At 35.8% G+C, this 17,218-nt stretch overlaps 1 protein-coding gene across 14 annotated transcripts in view; it reads right to left on the bottom strand.

Moving 5' to 3' along the window:
- The window catches only part of ASCC3 (activating signal cointegrator 1 complex subunit 3), a 217,716-nt gene that overhangs the window by 98,911 nt on the left and 101,587 nt on the right, over positions 1-17,218 (bottom strand). For 13 of the 14 annotated variants that reach the window (XM_045573232.1, XM_045573233.1, XM_036413368.2 and 10 more), the window contains 4 exons: positions 7,487-7,678; positions 6,949-7,173; positions 2,912-3,031; positions 273-437 (listed from right to left, as the gene is read on the bottom strand). In XM_045573232.1, the coding sequence (XP_045429188.1) occupies positions 273-437; positions 2,912-3,031; positions 6,949-7,173; positions 7,487-7,678 (702 nt within the window). The remainder of the gene's footprint in view (positions 1-272; positions 438-2,911; positions 3,032-6,948; positions 7,174-7,486; positions 7,679-17,218) is intronic. The other variant, XM_045573228.1, reaches the window with a different exon arrangement.

The following is a 17,218-nucleotide window of genomic DNA, read 5'->3' as shown; positions in this document are numbered from 1 at the left end:
CTCTGCGGGCCGCATGTGGCCCGAGGGCCGTAGTTTGAAGACGCCTGCTAAGTCTACTACTTGGGACCTACTCATTGACAAGGACAGCAAGGAGGCCCTGATATTTAAAATCTGATTTTTTCCTTTATTTACTGAGTCTATGTTATTGAATTCACATGCTAAAAGCATTTTGTTCTATTAACAGCTTTGGCTATTTTGTATCAATCCTATATGATGACATCTAAAGTATTTGCATCCAATAGCAAACATAGGTATTAAACACAGTTTAATACCTCAATGGTGTTGTATTTAATATAGAAGTGGCTGGCGGTTCTACCCAAATCAGTTGAGGAAAAATATCCAGTTCGCTCCTCAAAACGAATCATCCTAGCTTTGTCTAATTTTCGTCCAACTTCAATGACCAATTGTTCTCGATGTTTTGCTAATGTTGGGTCAATCTAAAGGAAAAAATATATATAAACACTTTAATATTTCTTTAGAGAATTACATATACCTATTTATAAAAATTGAATTTTGTTGATGCTTTAGTTAGAATAACCTTTTTTATTAAAAAATTTTTAAAAGTACATATTTATAAATTTAGGACATAACTAGAAAATATTTAATTCCATTAAATAAACCAAATAACCCAAAACTTATTTGCTTTGAATGGCATGAAGCTATAAATTCATTAAAAAATTATCAATCTGCATATTACCTTCAGATAGTAATAGTATAAAATCTAAAATTCTTAATTGGTGTTATAATCTTAAAAGACTATAAAGATTAAAAATCAACTATAAAAAAATATCTCCCTCTCAAACTTAAGTGATCAGAATTTTAAAATATCAAACCATGTTTCTACTTTATCAATATTTGGAGAAATGATAGTGAGAATAATTTCCTCTGTCAAAGTAAAAGTATGCAAAAATAAATACAGTAATACTTGGAAAATTATAGTTTTAAGTGTTCTAGCAGTTTTTATAATTGCTGACAGGAAAGCCCATTTTCTTGTAATAATAACAGAAGCAAAGAATAAAATAACGATAAATTTTGAATAGTTTTGAAACTATTACATCAGACATTTTCTCAGCAGAAAGAACATTTATTAACAAATATTCTTGTTATTATATGATGTATGTTATTATATATATGTATATACACGCATGCACACAAGCCAGATCCTACCGATCATTATCTGGTCATGAGCAATAAAGTAGAATATGATTTTAAAAGGGATGAGGGGAAGGTTCACAGCTAAAATAAATTTAAAAATCATAAAAACAAGGCAAAGAAAATGAACTGTAGGGAAGTAAGATAGAGTCAGGAATAATCATATTAGCAAATACAAAGTCTTAAATATTTTCTACAAGTGATGCACTGTATATGCCAAGTTCATCTTCTGAAAACATTTTCTTAATAATATATTATAAACCATTGAAAATATGTTAAACTGCATGGTCTGTATTAGTTCACATGGGTATTGTGGTTACAAAGTCATATTGAGTAATAAAACGAAAACACATAAGTTAAAAAAAAATGAAAAGGTAAGATTCTCTGAACTGTGAAGGTAGTAAAACCATGTATCTGAGAAGGAAAAAAATCACTTTCCTTATAATGGAAAACTATACAAAAATGACTTCTGATATTAACCTAGTATTTAAAAATCAATTTATGTTTTTATCTTATGTCAAAAGTTGAAATAAATAGCTTAGCCCATGAAACTACATGTCGTGTTTTGTTTTCTTTTACCCCTTCAGTATATTTTCACAGTGCCACTGACTATTTCACAAAGCCCATATTTGGAATGAGAATAGCTAGAGCCACATTCTTTAAAATTTTAAGGTTTACAGGTTATAATGCACCTATAGTTTAGAACAGATCGATTTGGCACATACTTTAATTGAGAAGAAAGGTAATTAAATATCAATTACAATCAACCTATGTATAAAAACATAATGATTTCAAATCAGCAGCTTCTGAATAAGTAGTTGCTTCTATTTTTCTTGTATTTTTCCTCCTAAGTCTTAAGTTTGATTTTCCCATGGTCAAATCTACTGTATAGGAAAAGAAAAAAAATTTTTAAAGCACACACACACACACACACACACACACACAAAAGATTGGAAACTGCTTTGATAACACAACAGAATATAAATAAAAACCAAGTTATTAGTTAATGCAATAAAACTATCATTCTAAGTTAAGTTCAGTTGCTTTGATAATTTTGACTTAACACTAGTGAATAACTATATGATGATGGTGAAATAATGTTTTCGTTGAACAAATAGATTCTATCTGTAATTAGGAAGCATTTACAGTGTATATATTGATAGTAGAGTTCTAAAGAAAAGACAAGGTCTCACAGAATCTGTAATCCACATGGACCACACTATTGCAGAGCTCACAGGAATAGCTGCTACAACACGCATCTCATTCGCAGTCTATGTGCACAGAGCTGATCCCAGCCTCCATACTACTAAGATAATAACTCATCAATGCTACCTTTTAATTTGGGAACAAGGGCTTAGAGAAACTTGATAAGAGAACAGATTGCATATAGCAAGATATTATTAAAAGTGGCCCGTAAGTTTCTTCATGTCTGGACTATTCCAAAACCTTAATCTATCATTGTTTTAAAAAGTCACAGCAAAATATTAGTATCAAATGGAAATACATCTGAATGATAAATTGATAATAATATGAATATGAACTTATTCATGTTAGTGGGAAAAGAGATACTATAAGAAAAGTGAAATAATTGCAGGAGAAAATGTAATTTTCCTTAGTATTTTCTAAAAAAGATTAAAGCTCTTTGTTTCAGATGAGGCAGGAGTAGCAAATATTTATCCTCATACCATGAAAGGATTACAGAAATTAAAAAAAAAAGGTTTGATTTATTATTATTTTTTTTTATAAATGAGTTTTCTACCTGATAAGCCTTGTGACTGATGCCATATACTAATGGGTTTGCTCTCATCCGTACATAAAGATAAGTGTAACTTATCCACTTCACTGCTTCTTCCACATTAGTAACTGTTCCCAAAGCAATCTGCAAGTCAAAAATATAACAAAAATTAAACTAATCCATTGAAAATAAATATAAACATTACATCAAAGAGCACTTTGTCAAAAGTTGAGTTTTTAAAACACATCATTATGCTTTAATTAAATGGTATAGCATGATTATCAGACATGACACTTCTCCAATTAATTAAAAATCATCCCTGCCCCATTACAGTACATTAGAAATGCTATTTTCCAGAAATGAACTTACTCAATTTTATGGCATTTAATTATTTTTCCATAAATGAAGTTTTGTTCTGTAAAGCATTAAAAATATTTTGGTATTCATTTGTCTTCTTGCTTCCTTTTCCTTTTGGTTTCATATTTTGTGGTCACATTAGTGAAATTTTAAATGTAGGTGCACCACAATGAAAATAGCAGGTTAATTCTATCCCTCTGTGTTGTGCTTTTGTGAACTGTCATTACCAAAACAGCAGAGAGCGTGACAGTAGCTTTTGCCTCTAAGGATACCCATTTGCAGGATAGCTAACAGAAAAAAGCAATATAAATGGAAAATGCAATCCTTTCTACAATAACAAAGCAGATTTTATTGGGATTTATACATATTACTAACATATACACTTTAACAATCATATAAAAACAAGGAATAGCTTTAATTTTTTACTGGAAAACTTAAAAAAAGTAGATATTTATACATTTGAATTATAATAACCACTAGATAATTCTTTAGATTATATTGTGAAAGAAAATATAATTTTAACATAGCATTTTTAAATTTAAATTATTTATTGTTTAAAGTACTACATATTGTCTCCTTTTTTCCCCATTGACCCTCTTCCCCTGGCCACTCCCACCCCCAGCACATACCCTCACCCCAACTAGTGTCTGTGTCCACTGGTGATGCTTAGATGCATGCATACAAGTCCTTTGGTTGATCTCTTAAGCCCTTCCTTCCTCCCCTGCTTTCCCTGTGAGGTTTGACAATCTGTTCCATGCTTCTGTGTTTCTGGATCTATTTTTATTTAACAATTTATGTTGTTTATTATATTCTACAAATGAGATTTTAATGTAACTATAATATATTAATTCCATAAAAGCAAAAGTTAATTTAAAATCACAATAATATATAACATATTGTATATAAATTAAAAAATGGAATTATTAGAAAATAGTTCTTAACAGAATGACAATGAAAAGTTTTCTGAAAAATATATCTCTTTAGTCATTGTTCCTATAGGTAGTCATTCTGCTTTTAATCAGTGTTCATTTTCATTAAAAAATAAATCCAAGTTGTGCACCTTCATAGTGTATAATTTTTCCTGTACATGTAGCTGAAAAAAAAGTTTCATCTTTCATACATTAACCAAAGGAGAAGAGATGCTCCCTATCTAAATTATTAAATTTAAACAATTCCTAAATCCCTCATTTTAGTACTGAATGTTAAAGAAAATAAAAACCTTTGTTTCATTTTCATATTATAATTTTAAATTCCTTGTAACTAATTTTGTGAAATAAATATGTGAATGATTAGCTATCTTTAGTTGAAGAGGAGCTTTTGCAATATATAAATAACATTATGATGTAATATCCTACTATGCCATTAAGTAGATATATGACCAAAAAAAAAAAATGATAAGGCAGATTCTGAATACTGACTTTTAAATTTACACTAACTTAAAATAAGTCAGACAGAGGAAGATAAATAATATATGACCTCACTTACATGCAGAATCTAAAAACAAAGCACACATAGAAATGGAGAATGGTTGCCAGGGGCTGGGGGAAGAGGAGATAGGAAGATGGTCAAGTGTACAAACTGTTGGTTATAAAAAGAATAAGTTCTGGGGATCTTATGTACAGCAGGATGACTATGGTTAATACTATTATGAACTATTACTATATTATGAACCTGATAATTGTGTTCTCATCATAACAACAAAATGGCCCTTATGTGAGATAAAGGATGTATTTACTAACTATTGTGGCAAACATTTCAAAAATATATACATGTATCAACTTACACAATGTCATATATCAATTACATTTCCATAAAACTGGAAAAAATAAATTTCACTAACATATTTACAAATGACTAAATAATCACTCACAAAGAAGTAAAGACATACATTTCCTAAAATGTGAACTCTAGGGTTTTTCAAAAAATGAAGAGTAAAAAAAAACTACAATTTAGCCAATGAGGGAGTTGTACAATACTTTCTAAATACTTGTCAAGTAAGACAGCTAAACATTTTTTTAGTCTGTTTAGGTAAAAAAAAAACAAGTTTAATAGCATCCCTCACTACTTGTGATACTATTATTTGACAGCCAAAACTGTTAATTCCTTTATGACCTATAGATATTTTTAAATAATATGAAACTCCTAAGTAGAAATTTTATAAAAATAATCTTGCTATTTTTTAAAATCAGAAACAATTACCTATTATCACTAATAAGATTAAAAGAAAGAAAGTAGGTATCAAAAATTGGTTCAAGCCGAGACCGGTTTGGCTCAATGGATAGAGCGTCGGCTTGGGGACTGAAGAGTCCCGGGTTCGATTCCGGTCAGAGGCATGTACCTTGGTTGCGGGCATGTCCCCGGTGGGGGATGTGCAAGAGGCTGCTGATCGATGACTCTCTCTCATCGATGTTTCTAACTCTCTATCTCTCTCCCTTCTCTGCAAAAAATCAATAAAATATATTAAAAAAAAATTGGTTCAAGTAGTGCAAGTCTTCTAAATGTTCACTAAAAAGAAAAAAAATATTGAATTGAAACTTAAGATGGCACATCATATTTAGAGATTAATCCTAGAGTGCCACCTAGTGACAAAAATTAAAATTATCTGTAAATATTTACTGTCACCTAGTGGCTACTTGAGTATAGGGGCCTTTTATAAAATAAGTATTTTCCACAGTATTTTTTGAAATGTATCCATTCACCTCAATAATCATGTAGTAAGTCAGTTCAAAACTGAACTACACAAAGCACAATGAATATGGAAACAAATATGGTCCATGGTTTCAAAAGTTCCCTAATTTTGTAGATGACATATATTAACCCACCACTATAGTGTCTTGCACATACGTACTCAAAAATTCTTTTAAAGAGAAACACCTAACGTGAAACTTATAAAAAAAAATGCTATTAGTATATAGTGAAATAGAGTCAGCCCCATTAGGCATCAATCAGCAAAGATGTCTCATAAAATGTTTTCATTAAAATTAATATAATACTTTCTCTAGTTCTTCTAAACAAATGGTTAGAATTGATATTTATGTTATCAAAGATATTAGTAGAAACAACATTCCTAATCTAACATGACTTTCATGTTAATCACCTCCACTAGATAGTCTTACAAAGATTTCAGGATTCAACAGGCTTAAAAACCCATTACCTCAATTTCCACAGATTACCAAATTTAATTCCATACTCAAAAATATAGTTTAAGGAATTTTTCTAAAAGATAATTTTTACTTTAATTGGGAGCTATTTCAGTAGGCCAAAATAAAATATACATAGAAAGAAATGGCTATACTTCACTATATTAGCTAAAATTTTAGAGGTACACCAGTATGTGTCATTATTTGAATGCCATTTATGGCATTAAGTGGTATTAATGGTTACAGTTGACATTTCTGAAAATGACATACCTAACAAGTACTTTATGAATATAAGGTAGTTAGATTTCTACCCTATAACAAAACCTTGTAATTTAAAAGTATATCGTTTTTTAGCAATGAGTTCCTATCAATTATTGTTTGCACTTTGTACTGCTCTGAACAAATCAATAATATTGCTTTTTAATTTGTTGTGTCTTATGACTATATAATGTCATAAGCCATTGTCCTAAATACTTCAAAAGAGCAACCAACACAAAATTTATTTTACTTAGTCATTCTTACAGCTAATGATTCTTTGCCAACCTTTTACTCATTAGATCTTACCTCTGCATTTAGGTTATCTGCAAGGCTTTCCAGAAACTGACTCTCAATTGGGTTTTGTTGAGTGAGCAAAGTGAGATAATGGCTGAGTTTATCATGTGTTGTTATGATGATTCCTTCCCCAAATTTGTCAAATTGTGGTCTTCCAGCTCGACCAAATATCTGCATGACATCTAATATTCCAAGGTCAACAAAGGAGCCTCTTTTTGCAGCATAGATTTGTGTTCCCTAGATGAAGAAAAGTTAATAAAAATTTACATAAACACACACAAATATAATCCTGATGAGCTGAGTACTGAAATTAGGCAAATAAGGCAAGATCTCAAAAGTGTACTTTAAGTAATCCTTTCATCATCTGTGATAGAGTTAAAATTTCACAATATAAACTAGATTCTTTTGAAGAAAATAATTCTGACCTAATATAAATAACATTCAAAGTCAGTGAAGCAGCCAAATCACAATATTTTTTTCTAAACAAATTAATCCCCAGGTTTGTTTTAAGACACCACAAATCCATGTGCAAAGGAAGGTAAGCTCTTACCTTAATAATAACAGCATGGGCAGGAAGATTGACACCCCAGGCTAATGTGGCCGTACAAACTAGGACTTTAATGTGCCCATTAGAAAACAAGTTTTCAACCAAATTTCTGTCCTGCCGAAGCATTCCTGCATGATGAATACTAAAACCATCTGGGAATAATTCTCGTAGTTGCCTATTTCTTGACTTTTGCACCTAAAGTAGAAATAAACAAAATATGAAAGTGTTTAGCATTTAAAAGGGATTATTTGGCTTTTCTGTTGAATGAGCTTATTGAAGAGAGTAACATTTTTAAGCATTTTAAAGTCTTACTAAATATTAGTGTATAATGCTTTAGACAAAATTATTAAAAATTATATGTTTTAAAAACTAGGCAATCCTGAACATGACACAAAATCCAAAAGGAAAGAAGTTAAAAGCAAGTGTCTTTTTCGCTCAGGTGTTCTATTATTACAATCAATCAGTATTGCCAGTTTCCTCTCCTTCCAAACAAACTCCATTAAAATAAGCAGAAATCTCAGTGGCTTTTACCTCATTCAGACTAGAAGCCAGAACCCTGACAACACAGGGCCCTACAGAAATCATTCCCATGCACTAGCCTCACTTTCTCAGCCAGCCACAAGGGCCAACTTTTCTCTGTGTCTCCTTTCTGACAAATCCACATGCATCTCAGGACGACACTTGCTATTCCAGACCCACTGCGACAGAATCCCTTCCCCTGCCACTGGGATGCCATTTGGCACGAACTCTTTCCCACAGCGATGACCCAACAGGCCTGCTGTGTTCACCTACAGGTGTGCTTTTGGTGATCTTTGACCGGAGGGCACTGCCCCTGTCTTAGCTCAACTTTATATCTGCCCTGAACATACTAACTTCCCTTCTGGTGTCTGTTCTTTGACCTGAGCTCAGATATGGCATTTGGTCAACTTATTCACAGCCTGTGTAAGTTATAGAGCAGATTTTACAAAATCCACTGATGACTCACCACACAACTGGGAGAAAAATTTTCTGCAAAATTAAAGACTTTAGATTAACACAAGTGTTTACAGTAGTCAAAGCTTCTGTTTGGACATCACAACCTGCGTTTATGTGCTACTGCTCTGAAATTTTTATTACAAACACTTCAATAGCTTCCTTTGAAACAATTTTCCATAGTTTTATGTAAGGGACACTCCATGGGCAGGGAGTGGAATTTCAGGGGTCTGAGGGCCTGGTGCAGACTTCGTCACAGTGATTATCATTAAGGGCACTTAAAATTTTAAATTTCTACATTAATAACAATTCACTAAGAATATAATCTAAGAAAACAGCACTCCATGAAATTTGCTTCAGATATATAAAGGATGGTAATACATTAACAAATCCCACCATCTAGTGGCCAGCCAAGTAAATGACAACTTACACATTTTGAGACAGAATCCCAAACAAAATATACATACAGTACACAAAAAGCCTGTCTTCTTCAAGTTTCAAGGATCGTGTTTGACTGCATGTTTAGAGAGGTAACTTCATGGTTGTGTTAAGAACAGAGGCTGAATGAACAGCTACGGGGCTACTATAACAATCAGGGGAGAAGGTGGAGAGAGGGGGAAACAGAAATATCACATAAACTAGGTTATAAAGTAATCACAAAAGAAAGGATGGTGAACAGAACATAAAGGGAAGGAACATGTTAGGACTATTAAGTTTGTCCTGGCCTTGATGCACTGACATGGCAGGAAAAGTCCAAAATTGAGGAATGATCAGGATGCTTATCCCAACCACGTATTAAACGTATTATAAAAACAGAATAAACAAAACTGTTTGATACCAGAGAAGAAACAGTAACACTAGTCAACTAGAAGAGAAAATCCAGGAACTGACTCAGGCAAATACAAGAATTTTATATGTTATATCAAATTTTAAAATAAATAGCGTATTCAGAAAGGATGAGAGGTCCATTACCATATGAAATAAGTTTTGGACAAATTAAAAATTTAATAAAAGTTAAATTTGAAAAGGACTGGAGGAAATCCTGGATGAAGTAAACTGGCCTTTATAAGCAAGACAAAGCCCAAAGACTACAACTAGGTTGAAAAAAATTCAACATAGTAAAAATATATGTAAACAAATAAAAAAACAAAGTTTAACAAGAAAAAACAAATGCCTGTAACACATATGTCAGTGCATAGAATTTAATGGGCCAAGGAGAGGAACATGCAATTTATGGATGAAAAAAAAAATTCAAATGGCAAATATATAAAGCACTCAGTTTCACGTAAAGAAATGCCATTTAAAATAATAATGAAGTACCACATTTTGCCTATTAATCTGTCATAAATTTAAAAACTTTGACACTGCTCAGTGCTGACAGTTATGTAGGCAACGTAACGTCCTTAAAATTACGGTTTGAGGAAGTGTAAACTGAAACAATCTCCCTAGTGGGCAGTTTGAGATCATAAAAATTTTATTTATTTGTTTATTTCCATTTACTAAAAATTTAAATACGTGTACCATGATGGATAAATTCCACTGCTAGACATTTTCCCAATGGAACTATACTTGGAACTATCAAGAGTATGAGCAAGAACGCTTACTACAGCACTTGTAACAATCCTCTCTAATAAAAGAGAAACATGCAAATTGGCCACACCTTCACTACAACCACAAGCCACGCCCACCAGCCAATCAGGGTGAGCATGCAAATTAACCCAAACAAGAAGGCGGTTACTTTGCATATGCAGGCCAGAGCAAAGACTGAAGACAGCGTAGAAAGAAGCCAACCACTGCAGAAGGGAGCGAAGCTGTGGAGAAGCAAGCAAGCAATGCTGCGGAGAAGGGAGGGAAGCAGGCAGGGCAGTGGAGACCACAGCAGGAAGCCCTATTGCAGGAATCTTCCTGCAAGAGGCATCTAGTATACATATAAAACCTTAACATGCAAATAGACCAAACAGCAGAACTGAACAACTGAACAACCAGTTGCTATGACGTGCACTGACCACCAGGGGGCACACACAGAACATGGCTGGTGTTAGCAGCAGGTGGCAGAGCACAGAACATGGCGGGCATCAGCTGTAGTGGGATGGTGGAGCAGGTGAGCAGGGTGCCAGACCAATTCAGGGTGCCTGTCTCTGTCACTGGGGCGAGGTGGTTACTGAAAATACTTTGCTCCCGCGTGCCACAGTCCGTCCAGTGCTCTTACCTGCTGCTGGTGCTGGCCCCACTCATACCCACTACCAGTGCTGAAGCCACCACTCATAACCGCTGTCGGCCCCGATTGCCCCTCAGGGCTTCTCCACCTCCCCCTGGCTCTTGAGGGGTGATTGGGGCCAGCAGCAGTGACTTGTACCCACTACCGACGCCAGAACCACCGGCCCCGATTGCTCAGCACTGTCAGCGTGTGCAACTGGTGGCTGCTGGCCCTAATCGCCCCTGAAGGCTTCTCCACCTTTCCCTGCTCCTGAGGGGTGATCGAGGCAGCAGCCTCTGCTTGCACCCACTGATGGCACCAGCCCCACTCACACCGGCTGCTAGTGCTGGCTCCAATTGCTCCATGCCATCAGCGGTGTGAGCAGGTCTGGCGCCATCAGTGTGTGGAAGTGGTGACAGTGGGAGTGGGGCTGCCAGCAGACAGGGGACTGGATGCCACAGCTGGAGAGGCCGGGCAGGAATGCGAATGATGAGCTGAGACCTACCCTTGTGCCCACCACAGCCTCTCGGCCCAAAGTTCCTTTCAAGGTGCACAAATTCGTGCACTGGGCCCCTAGCAAAAAAATAATAATAATAATAATTGGAAACAACAAAAGTATCCATCAAGATGGGACTGGGTAAATGAATTATGATAATGTCCATATTGTAGCATACTATGTAGTTGTTAAAAGAAGGTGTTTTTAGGCCGAAACCGGTTTGGCTCAGTGGTAGAGCGTCGGTCTGCAGACTGGAAGGTCCCAGGTTCGATTCCGGACAAGGGCATGTACATTGGTTGTGGGCACATCCCCAGTAGGGGTGTGCAGGAGGCGGCTGGTCGATATTTCTCTCTCATTGACATTTCTAGTTCTCTATCTCTCTCCCTTCCTCTTTGTAAAAAATCAATAAAATATATTTTAAAATAAGTGTTTTTAGGATCAAATCTTTCCGTATTAATTTGGAAAGATCACCTTGACATATTATTAAGTGAAAAGAACAAGGAGCCTAGAAGTGTGTCTAACACTATTCAATTTGTTTACACTAAAACTCACAGGCAAACACATACAACTGCAGTTGTACAAAATCTTCCCTTGAAGGAAATATATGCTTAAGAAACTTTCTAACAGGAGTTTTATTTGGAGAAATGAAAGAAGAGATGGTTAAGACCATGACTTATGAAGCTAAATTTATGACAAGATACCTGCTGCTTTCTGAATAATCACTGTTTTCTACCTGGTCTACCTGGTTAGGGTTAGGGTTAGGGGTTAGGGTTAGGGTTAGGGGTTAGGGTTAGGGTTAGGGTTGGGGTTAGGGTTAGGGTTAGGGTTGGGGTTAGGGTTAGGGTTAGGGTTAGGGTTAGGGTTAGGGTTAGGGGTAGGGGTTGGGGTTGGGGTTGGGGTTAGGGGTTAGGGTTGGGGTTAGGGTTAGGGTTAGGGTTAGGGTTAGGGTTAGGGTTAGGGTTAGGGTTAGGGTTAGGGTTGGGGTTGGGGTTAGGGTTAGGGTTGGGGTTAGGGTTAGGGTTAGGGTTAGGGTTAGGGTTAGGGTTAGGGTTGGGGTTAGGGTTGGGGTTGGGGTTAGGGTTGGGTTAGGGTTAGGGTTAGGGTTGGGGTTAGGGTTAGGGGTTAGGGTTAGGGTTAGGGTTAGGGTTGGGGTTAGGCTTTGCTATCCTCTGAAGAGCTGCAGAGATACAATTCATCTTATTCACATTCACTGAACAGAGCATGGGGTTCTCTAAGATAATCCATCAGTACACAGACAGTACCACATTCGTTTCTCCCAGTGAAAGTATGCAGGGCTTCCTTCCATGACTTTACACATCATCTTCCTACCCAGGAAATGGGAAATCAATGTGAGTACTTTTAAAAGTGAATACGGTTAAAATGTAACTACTTACAAAAATTAACTTCCACATTAACACAAATACATGATTAAAAAAACTTGATAAAAAAGACTGAGAAAGCAACTGAGGATTTTCTAGGAGAATAAATTTGATTTTTCCCACACTTGAAGCAACACAAGACCTTCAGCTGAGATTCAGATGAATGAAAGAGCATGACGGAATTGCATAAATAATTTATAGTGACTTTTGTAAGCCTTATGAGGTAATTTATCTTGATAAGGTATGCTTCAATGTGGGTCATTTCAAATCCATTAGGAAAGAATATCTGCCATCATAATCACTGAAATTTAACTAGGAGGAGGAAAATATTTCCTCCCAAATGATGCCATTCTTTCCCACAATTATCAGTCAGCATGCTTTCTCAGTGTTAGAAAAAGTATTATAAAGTCCTCATCTTTGGTAAGTACTATTTTTATCACTCAATGGCTATAAAGTTAATCAGCGTAAGATGGTGGACCTGCTACATGTGAGGAGCACAAACCAATACCTGGCTACTCCTCTGACACAGGAGTTTAGAAATCTAAGGAATATAATATGTCATCTTTTCCCACTCTTTCTCTTCTCTCTGTCTTAAAGCTTTATTCCACTTTAAACCTTGTTCATGGAGAAACCTAAAATTGGACCTCTGGTGTCTATGCCAAGACAGCCAAAGCTGTAAGGCTAACCCTGTCTTTCCCTATTCTCAGCAAAGCACCCATCAGTCATCTTTTCACTAGATTAACTAAAATGGGCTGTAATCATTTCTGAGGATCATGTTAAAAATTGTAGTCCCTTAGTTTCAGAGAGTCTGAATTTGATATCTAGCATGGAAACAAGTGATGGGAACCAATGATCTATTGCACTATTGTCCTTGGTGTAATTTTGTTTGTTTGTTTGCTTGTTTTGTTTTGTTTTGTTTTTGCTTTTGACTCAATTCCTTACCGTCTGTACTATTTTTCTACTCAAGGATATAAATTCTACCTCCTTGGATATGCTATTGTTTTTCTTTTGTATGAAACTTTTCCTAGAACATTTTTCATTTTTGCTTTATGTATCCATCAAATCACAGCTTAAATGTCACTGTGTTAGCTAAGCCTCTTCTGGCACCAGTCTAGACCAGATTCGCCAATTTTACTTTCTCTTAGCACTTTGTCCCTCTTTATTACTTATTAAAAATTCAATGAAAATAAATTATTTAATTAACCGATAAACCTTTCTGTTGTGCCAGAACATAAGTTCCAAAGAATAAAGAGGCAGTTACTTTTTCTTCCTAAATATATTTCCATTCCCAATTAAAACAAAGAATATTAATCAGTACACAACTCTCCTACTCAGCCTTCCTGTATTGCATGAGCCAGAAGGTAAAACCTATTTCCCAGATCTCTTACAGTCAGAGTACTAAATGCAAAAATCCATTCTTTAATTAGGTGACCTAACCTATATATCTTGAGAGTATTTAAAGTATTTTCAAATGTGAGAGCAATAATATTCCAATGAATATATTTTTCCAAACCAGTATGGTTCCTTAAAAAGATGCATAAATTTGCTGTAAAAATTTTACTCTATGTCTCTAAAAGACATCTTAAAGCACAGGAACAAAAGTAGCTGCAATCAAAATATATTTAAACCTAATAGCAAAATAAATAAGAATAAAATGCTAATGCTACTTTCATACACACACACACACACACACACACACACACACACGTGTGTGTGTGTGTAAATATATATCTATATATATATATATATATATATATATATATATATTTTTTTTTTTTTTTTTTTTTTTTTTTTTACAGAGAGGAAGAGAGAGGGATAGAGAGTTAGAAACATCGATGAAAGAGACACACCGGATCGGCCTCCTGCACACCTCCTACTGGGGATGTGCCCACAACCCAAGGTACATGCCCTTGACCAGAATCGAACCCAGGACCTTTCAGTCCGCTATCCCTGAGCCAAACCGGTTTCGGCACTAATGCTACTTTCTATACCCCTTTTAAAAAGAGTCTCATGACATGAAATTGGTAATAATTTGGGAGATCACACCTAAAATACAAACAATGAAATAAAAAATAAACAAGTAGGACTACCTCAAGCTAAAAAGTTTCTGCAAATTAAAAGAAAAAATCAACAAAGTGAAGCCACAAGCTACACAATGGGAAAAACATTGCAAAACATCTGACAATGGGTTAATATAAAAACCTCATACAACTCAAATAGCAAAGTAATAATAATAATAGTAATAATAATAATAATAGCAATAATAGCAATAATCCAATTAAAAATAAAGGCAAAGGATCTGAATAGAAGATATATGGATGGGCAGCAGGTACAGGAAAAGACACTCAACATCATTAGTCATTAGGAAAATGCAAATTAAAAGTACAATTAGATATCTCAGCCTGCCTATTGGAATGGCTATCATAAAAAAAGACAAGAGATAATTGCTGGTGTGAATATCGAGAAAAGGGAACCAATGGGCACTACTGACAGGATTGTAAATAGCAGCAGTAACTATAAAAAATAGTCTGGAGTGTCATAAAAATTTAAAAACAGAACAAACAAATGACCCCAAAATTTTCACTTCTGGAAATGTATCTAAAGGAAATGGTCAACACTAACTCAAAAAGGAATCTGTATCCCCATGTTCATAGCAGCATTATTTATAACTAGAAGCCCGTTGTTCGAAGATTCCTGCAGTAGGCCTTCCTTCCCCTGGCTGTTGGCACTGGTTTTCCTCCAGCACCTGGGACCTTGGCCTTCGCTCTGGCTGCAGACAAGAAGCCAAGCCTCTTCAGTCTTCAGCCTGTTTAGGCAAATTACCCCACCATCTTTGTTGGGTTAATTTGCATGCTCACTCCTGATTGGCTGGTGGACATCATGAAGGTATGGTCAATTTGCATATTTCTCTTTTACTAGTGTAGATAGCCAAGACATGTTTAGGTGTCTAAGGCCACTGGGCTTCTAAGGATAAACTTACACTGGAGCTTTCTTTTAATATGCTCTCTTGCTTAGGGACTCATTTGGAATTCTTGAGACATTTCATCTCTATAGGATAAGCTATTTTTAGGTATTTCATTTTTCTTTCCCCATTTTCTTGTTTTAGTAGGCAATTTGAAAATATGGTAGGTTTTTCAGCTGGTGGTGATATTAAATATGGGATTGATATGAGGAGTCTTGAATTATAATTTTAACTTACTGGGAAGAAAAGACTCACTTGACCTGTGATTTAAGCATAAAATAGCCCTTACAAATACACACACACACACAGAGGGTGAAAGAGAGTGAAGGTGGGGGAGGGGAAGAAAGAGAGAGAGAGAGGAAAGGAACATTTCCATTTCCTTAATGTAGTTTTCATTTCTTATTTATACAAATAAAGTTATAGTGTATTGAATAAAACTGTGAAGAAATGCTTTGAAAAACAATATTTGGTAAATCTGGAATTGAAGTGGTTATATTAATCACTTAGGGGTAAAGTATCACTGTGATGCAGTAGGGATTTAGTTATATTTCCTTTAACAGGACTGATGAGGCTAAATGTCAATATATGACAACATCAAATTTGACTGAAGAAATGTTCTTCCAGTTTATAAAAATAAATAAATAAATAAATAAATAAATAAATAAATAAATAAATACTCAAAGACCTCAATCAAGGCTTTGGAAAAACCCAGAATGAATTTTACCTGTATGTGTTTGACCAAATAAGACACATGTGGTGAAAAAATTAAACTCTGGAATCAGATTAGCTTAAATCATGGCTACACTGCTCACTACATGGGAGTTCAGGGAAATTATTCCCTCTCCCAGTTTCAGTTTCCTTATCTGTAAAATGGGGAAAAGAATCTTAAAAGAAAAAACAGTGGTGCTGATCATGAGAAAATTAAAATGAGAACATCCTATATAATAAAGATGTAATATGCAAATTGAGTGTCATGTCCTTGCACAAGATGGCTGCCCCCATGTGGTCACAACATGGCCACCACAAGATGGCTGGCAAGGGAGGACATTTGGGGGCAACCAGACCTGCAGGGGAGGGAGGGCAGTTGGGGGGCACCAGGCCTGTAGGGGAGGGCAATTAGGGGGAATCAGACTGGCAGAGGAGGGCTGTTAGGAGTGACCAGGCTGGCAGGGGAGGGCGGCTGGGGGCAATAAGGCAGGCAGGCAAATACTCAGGGGCAACCAGGCCTGTAGGGGAGGGAGTTTGGGGGGGGACCTAGGTGAGCAAGGGGGGGGGGCAATTGGGGATGACCAGGCCTACAGGGGAAGGCAGTTGGGAATGGCAGAGGAGGGCATTGACCAGGCTGGCAGGGGAGGGCAGTTAGGGGCAATTGGGCTGGCAGAGGAGAAGTTAGGCATCGATCAGGCTGGCAGGAGAGTGGTTAGGGGGTGATTAAGCTAGCAGGCAGAAGGTGTTAGGGGCAATTAGGCAGGCAGGCAGGCGAGCAGTTGGGAGCCAACAGTCACAGATTGTGAGAAGATTGTCCTACTGCCTGCCTGATCGTTTCTAACTGCCTCTGCATTGGTCCCCACCACTGTGGCTTTGTCTGGAAGGATGTCCAGAAGATGTCCGGTCTATCAGTCTAATTAACATATTATCCTTTTATTAGTATAGATGTTTGTGGAATACATTTTCATTTTTAAAAAATCCACTAATAACAGTTGAATTAGGATGAAAATCAAGTATAATA

Source organism: Pipistrellus kuhlii, unplaced genomic scaffold (genome assembly GCF_014108245.1).
Source record: "Pipistrellus kuhlii isolate mPipKuh1 unplaced genomic scaffold, mPipKuh1.p scaffold_m20_p_5, whole genome shotgun sequence".
Taxonomy (NCBI): Eukaryota; Metazoa; Chordata; class Mammalia; order Chiroptera; family Vespertilionidae; genus Pipistrellus; species Pipistrellus kuhlii.
This window is presented reverse-complemented; position numbering and strand designations above follow the sequence as displayed.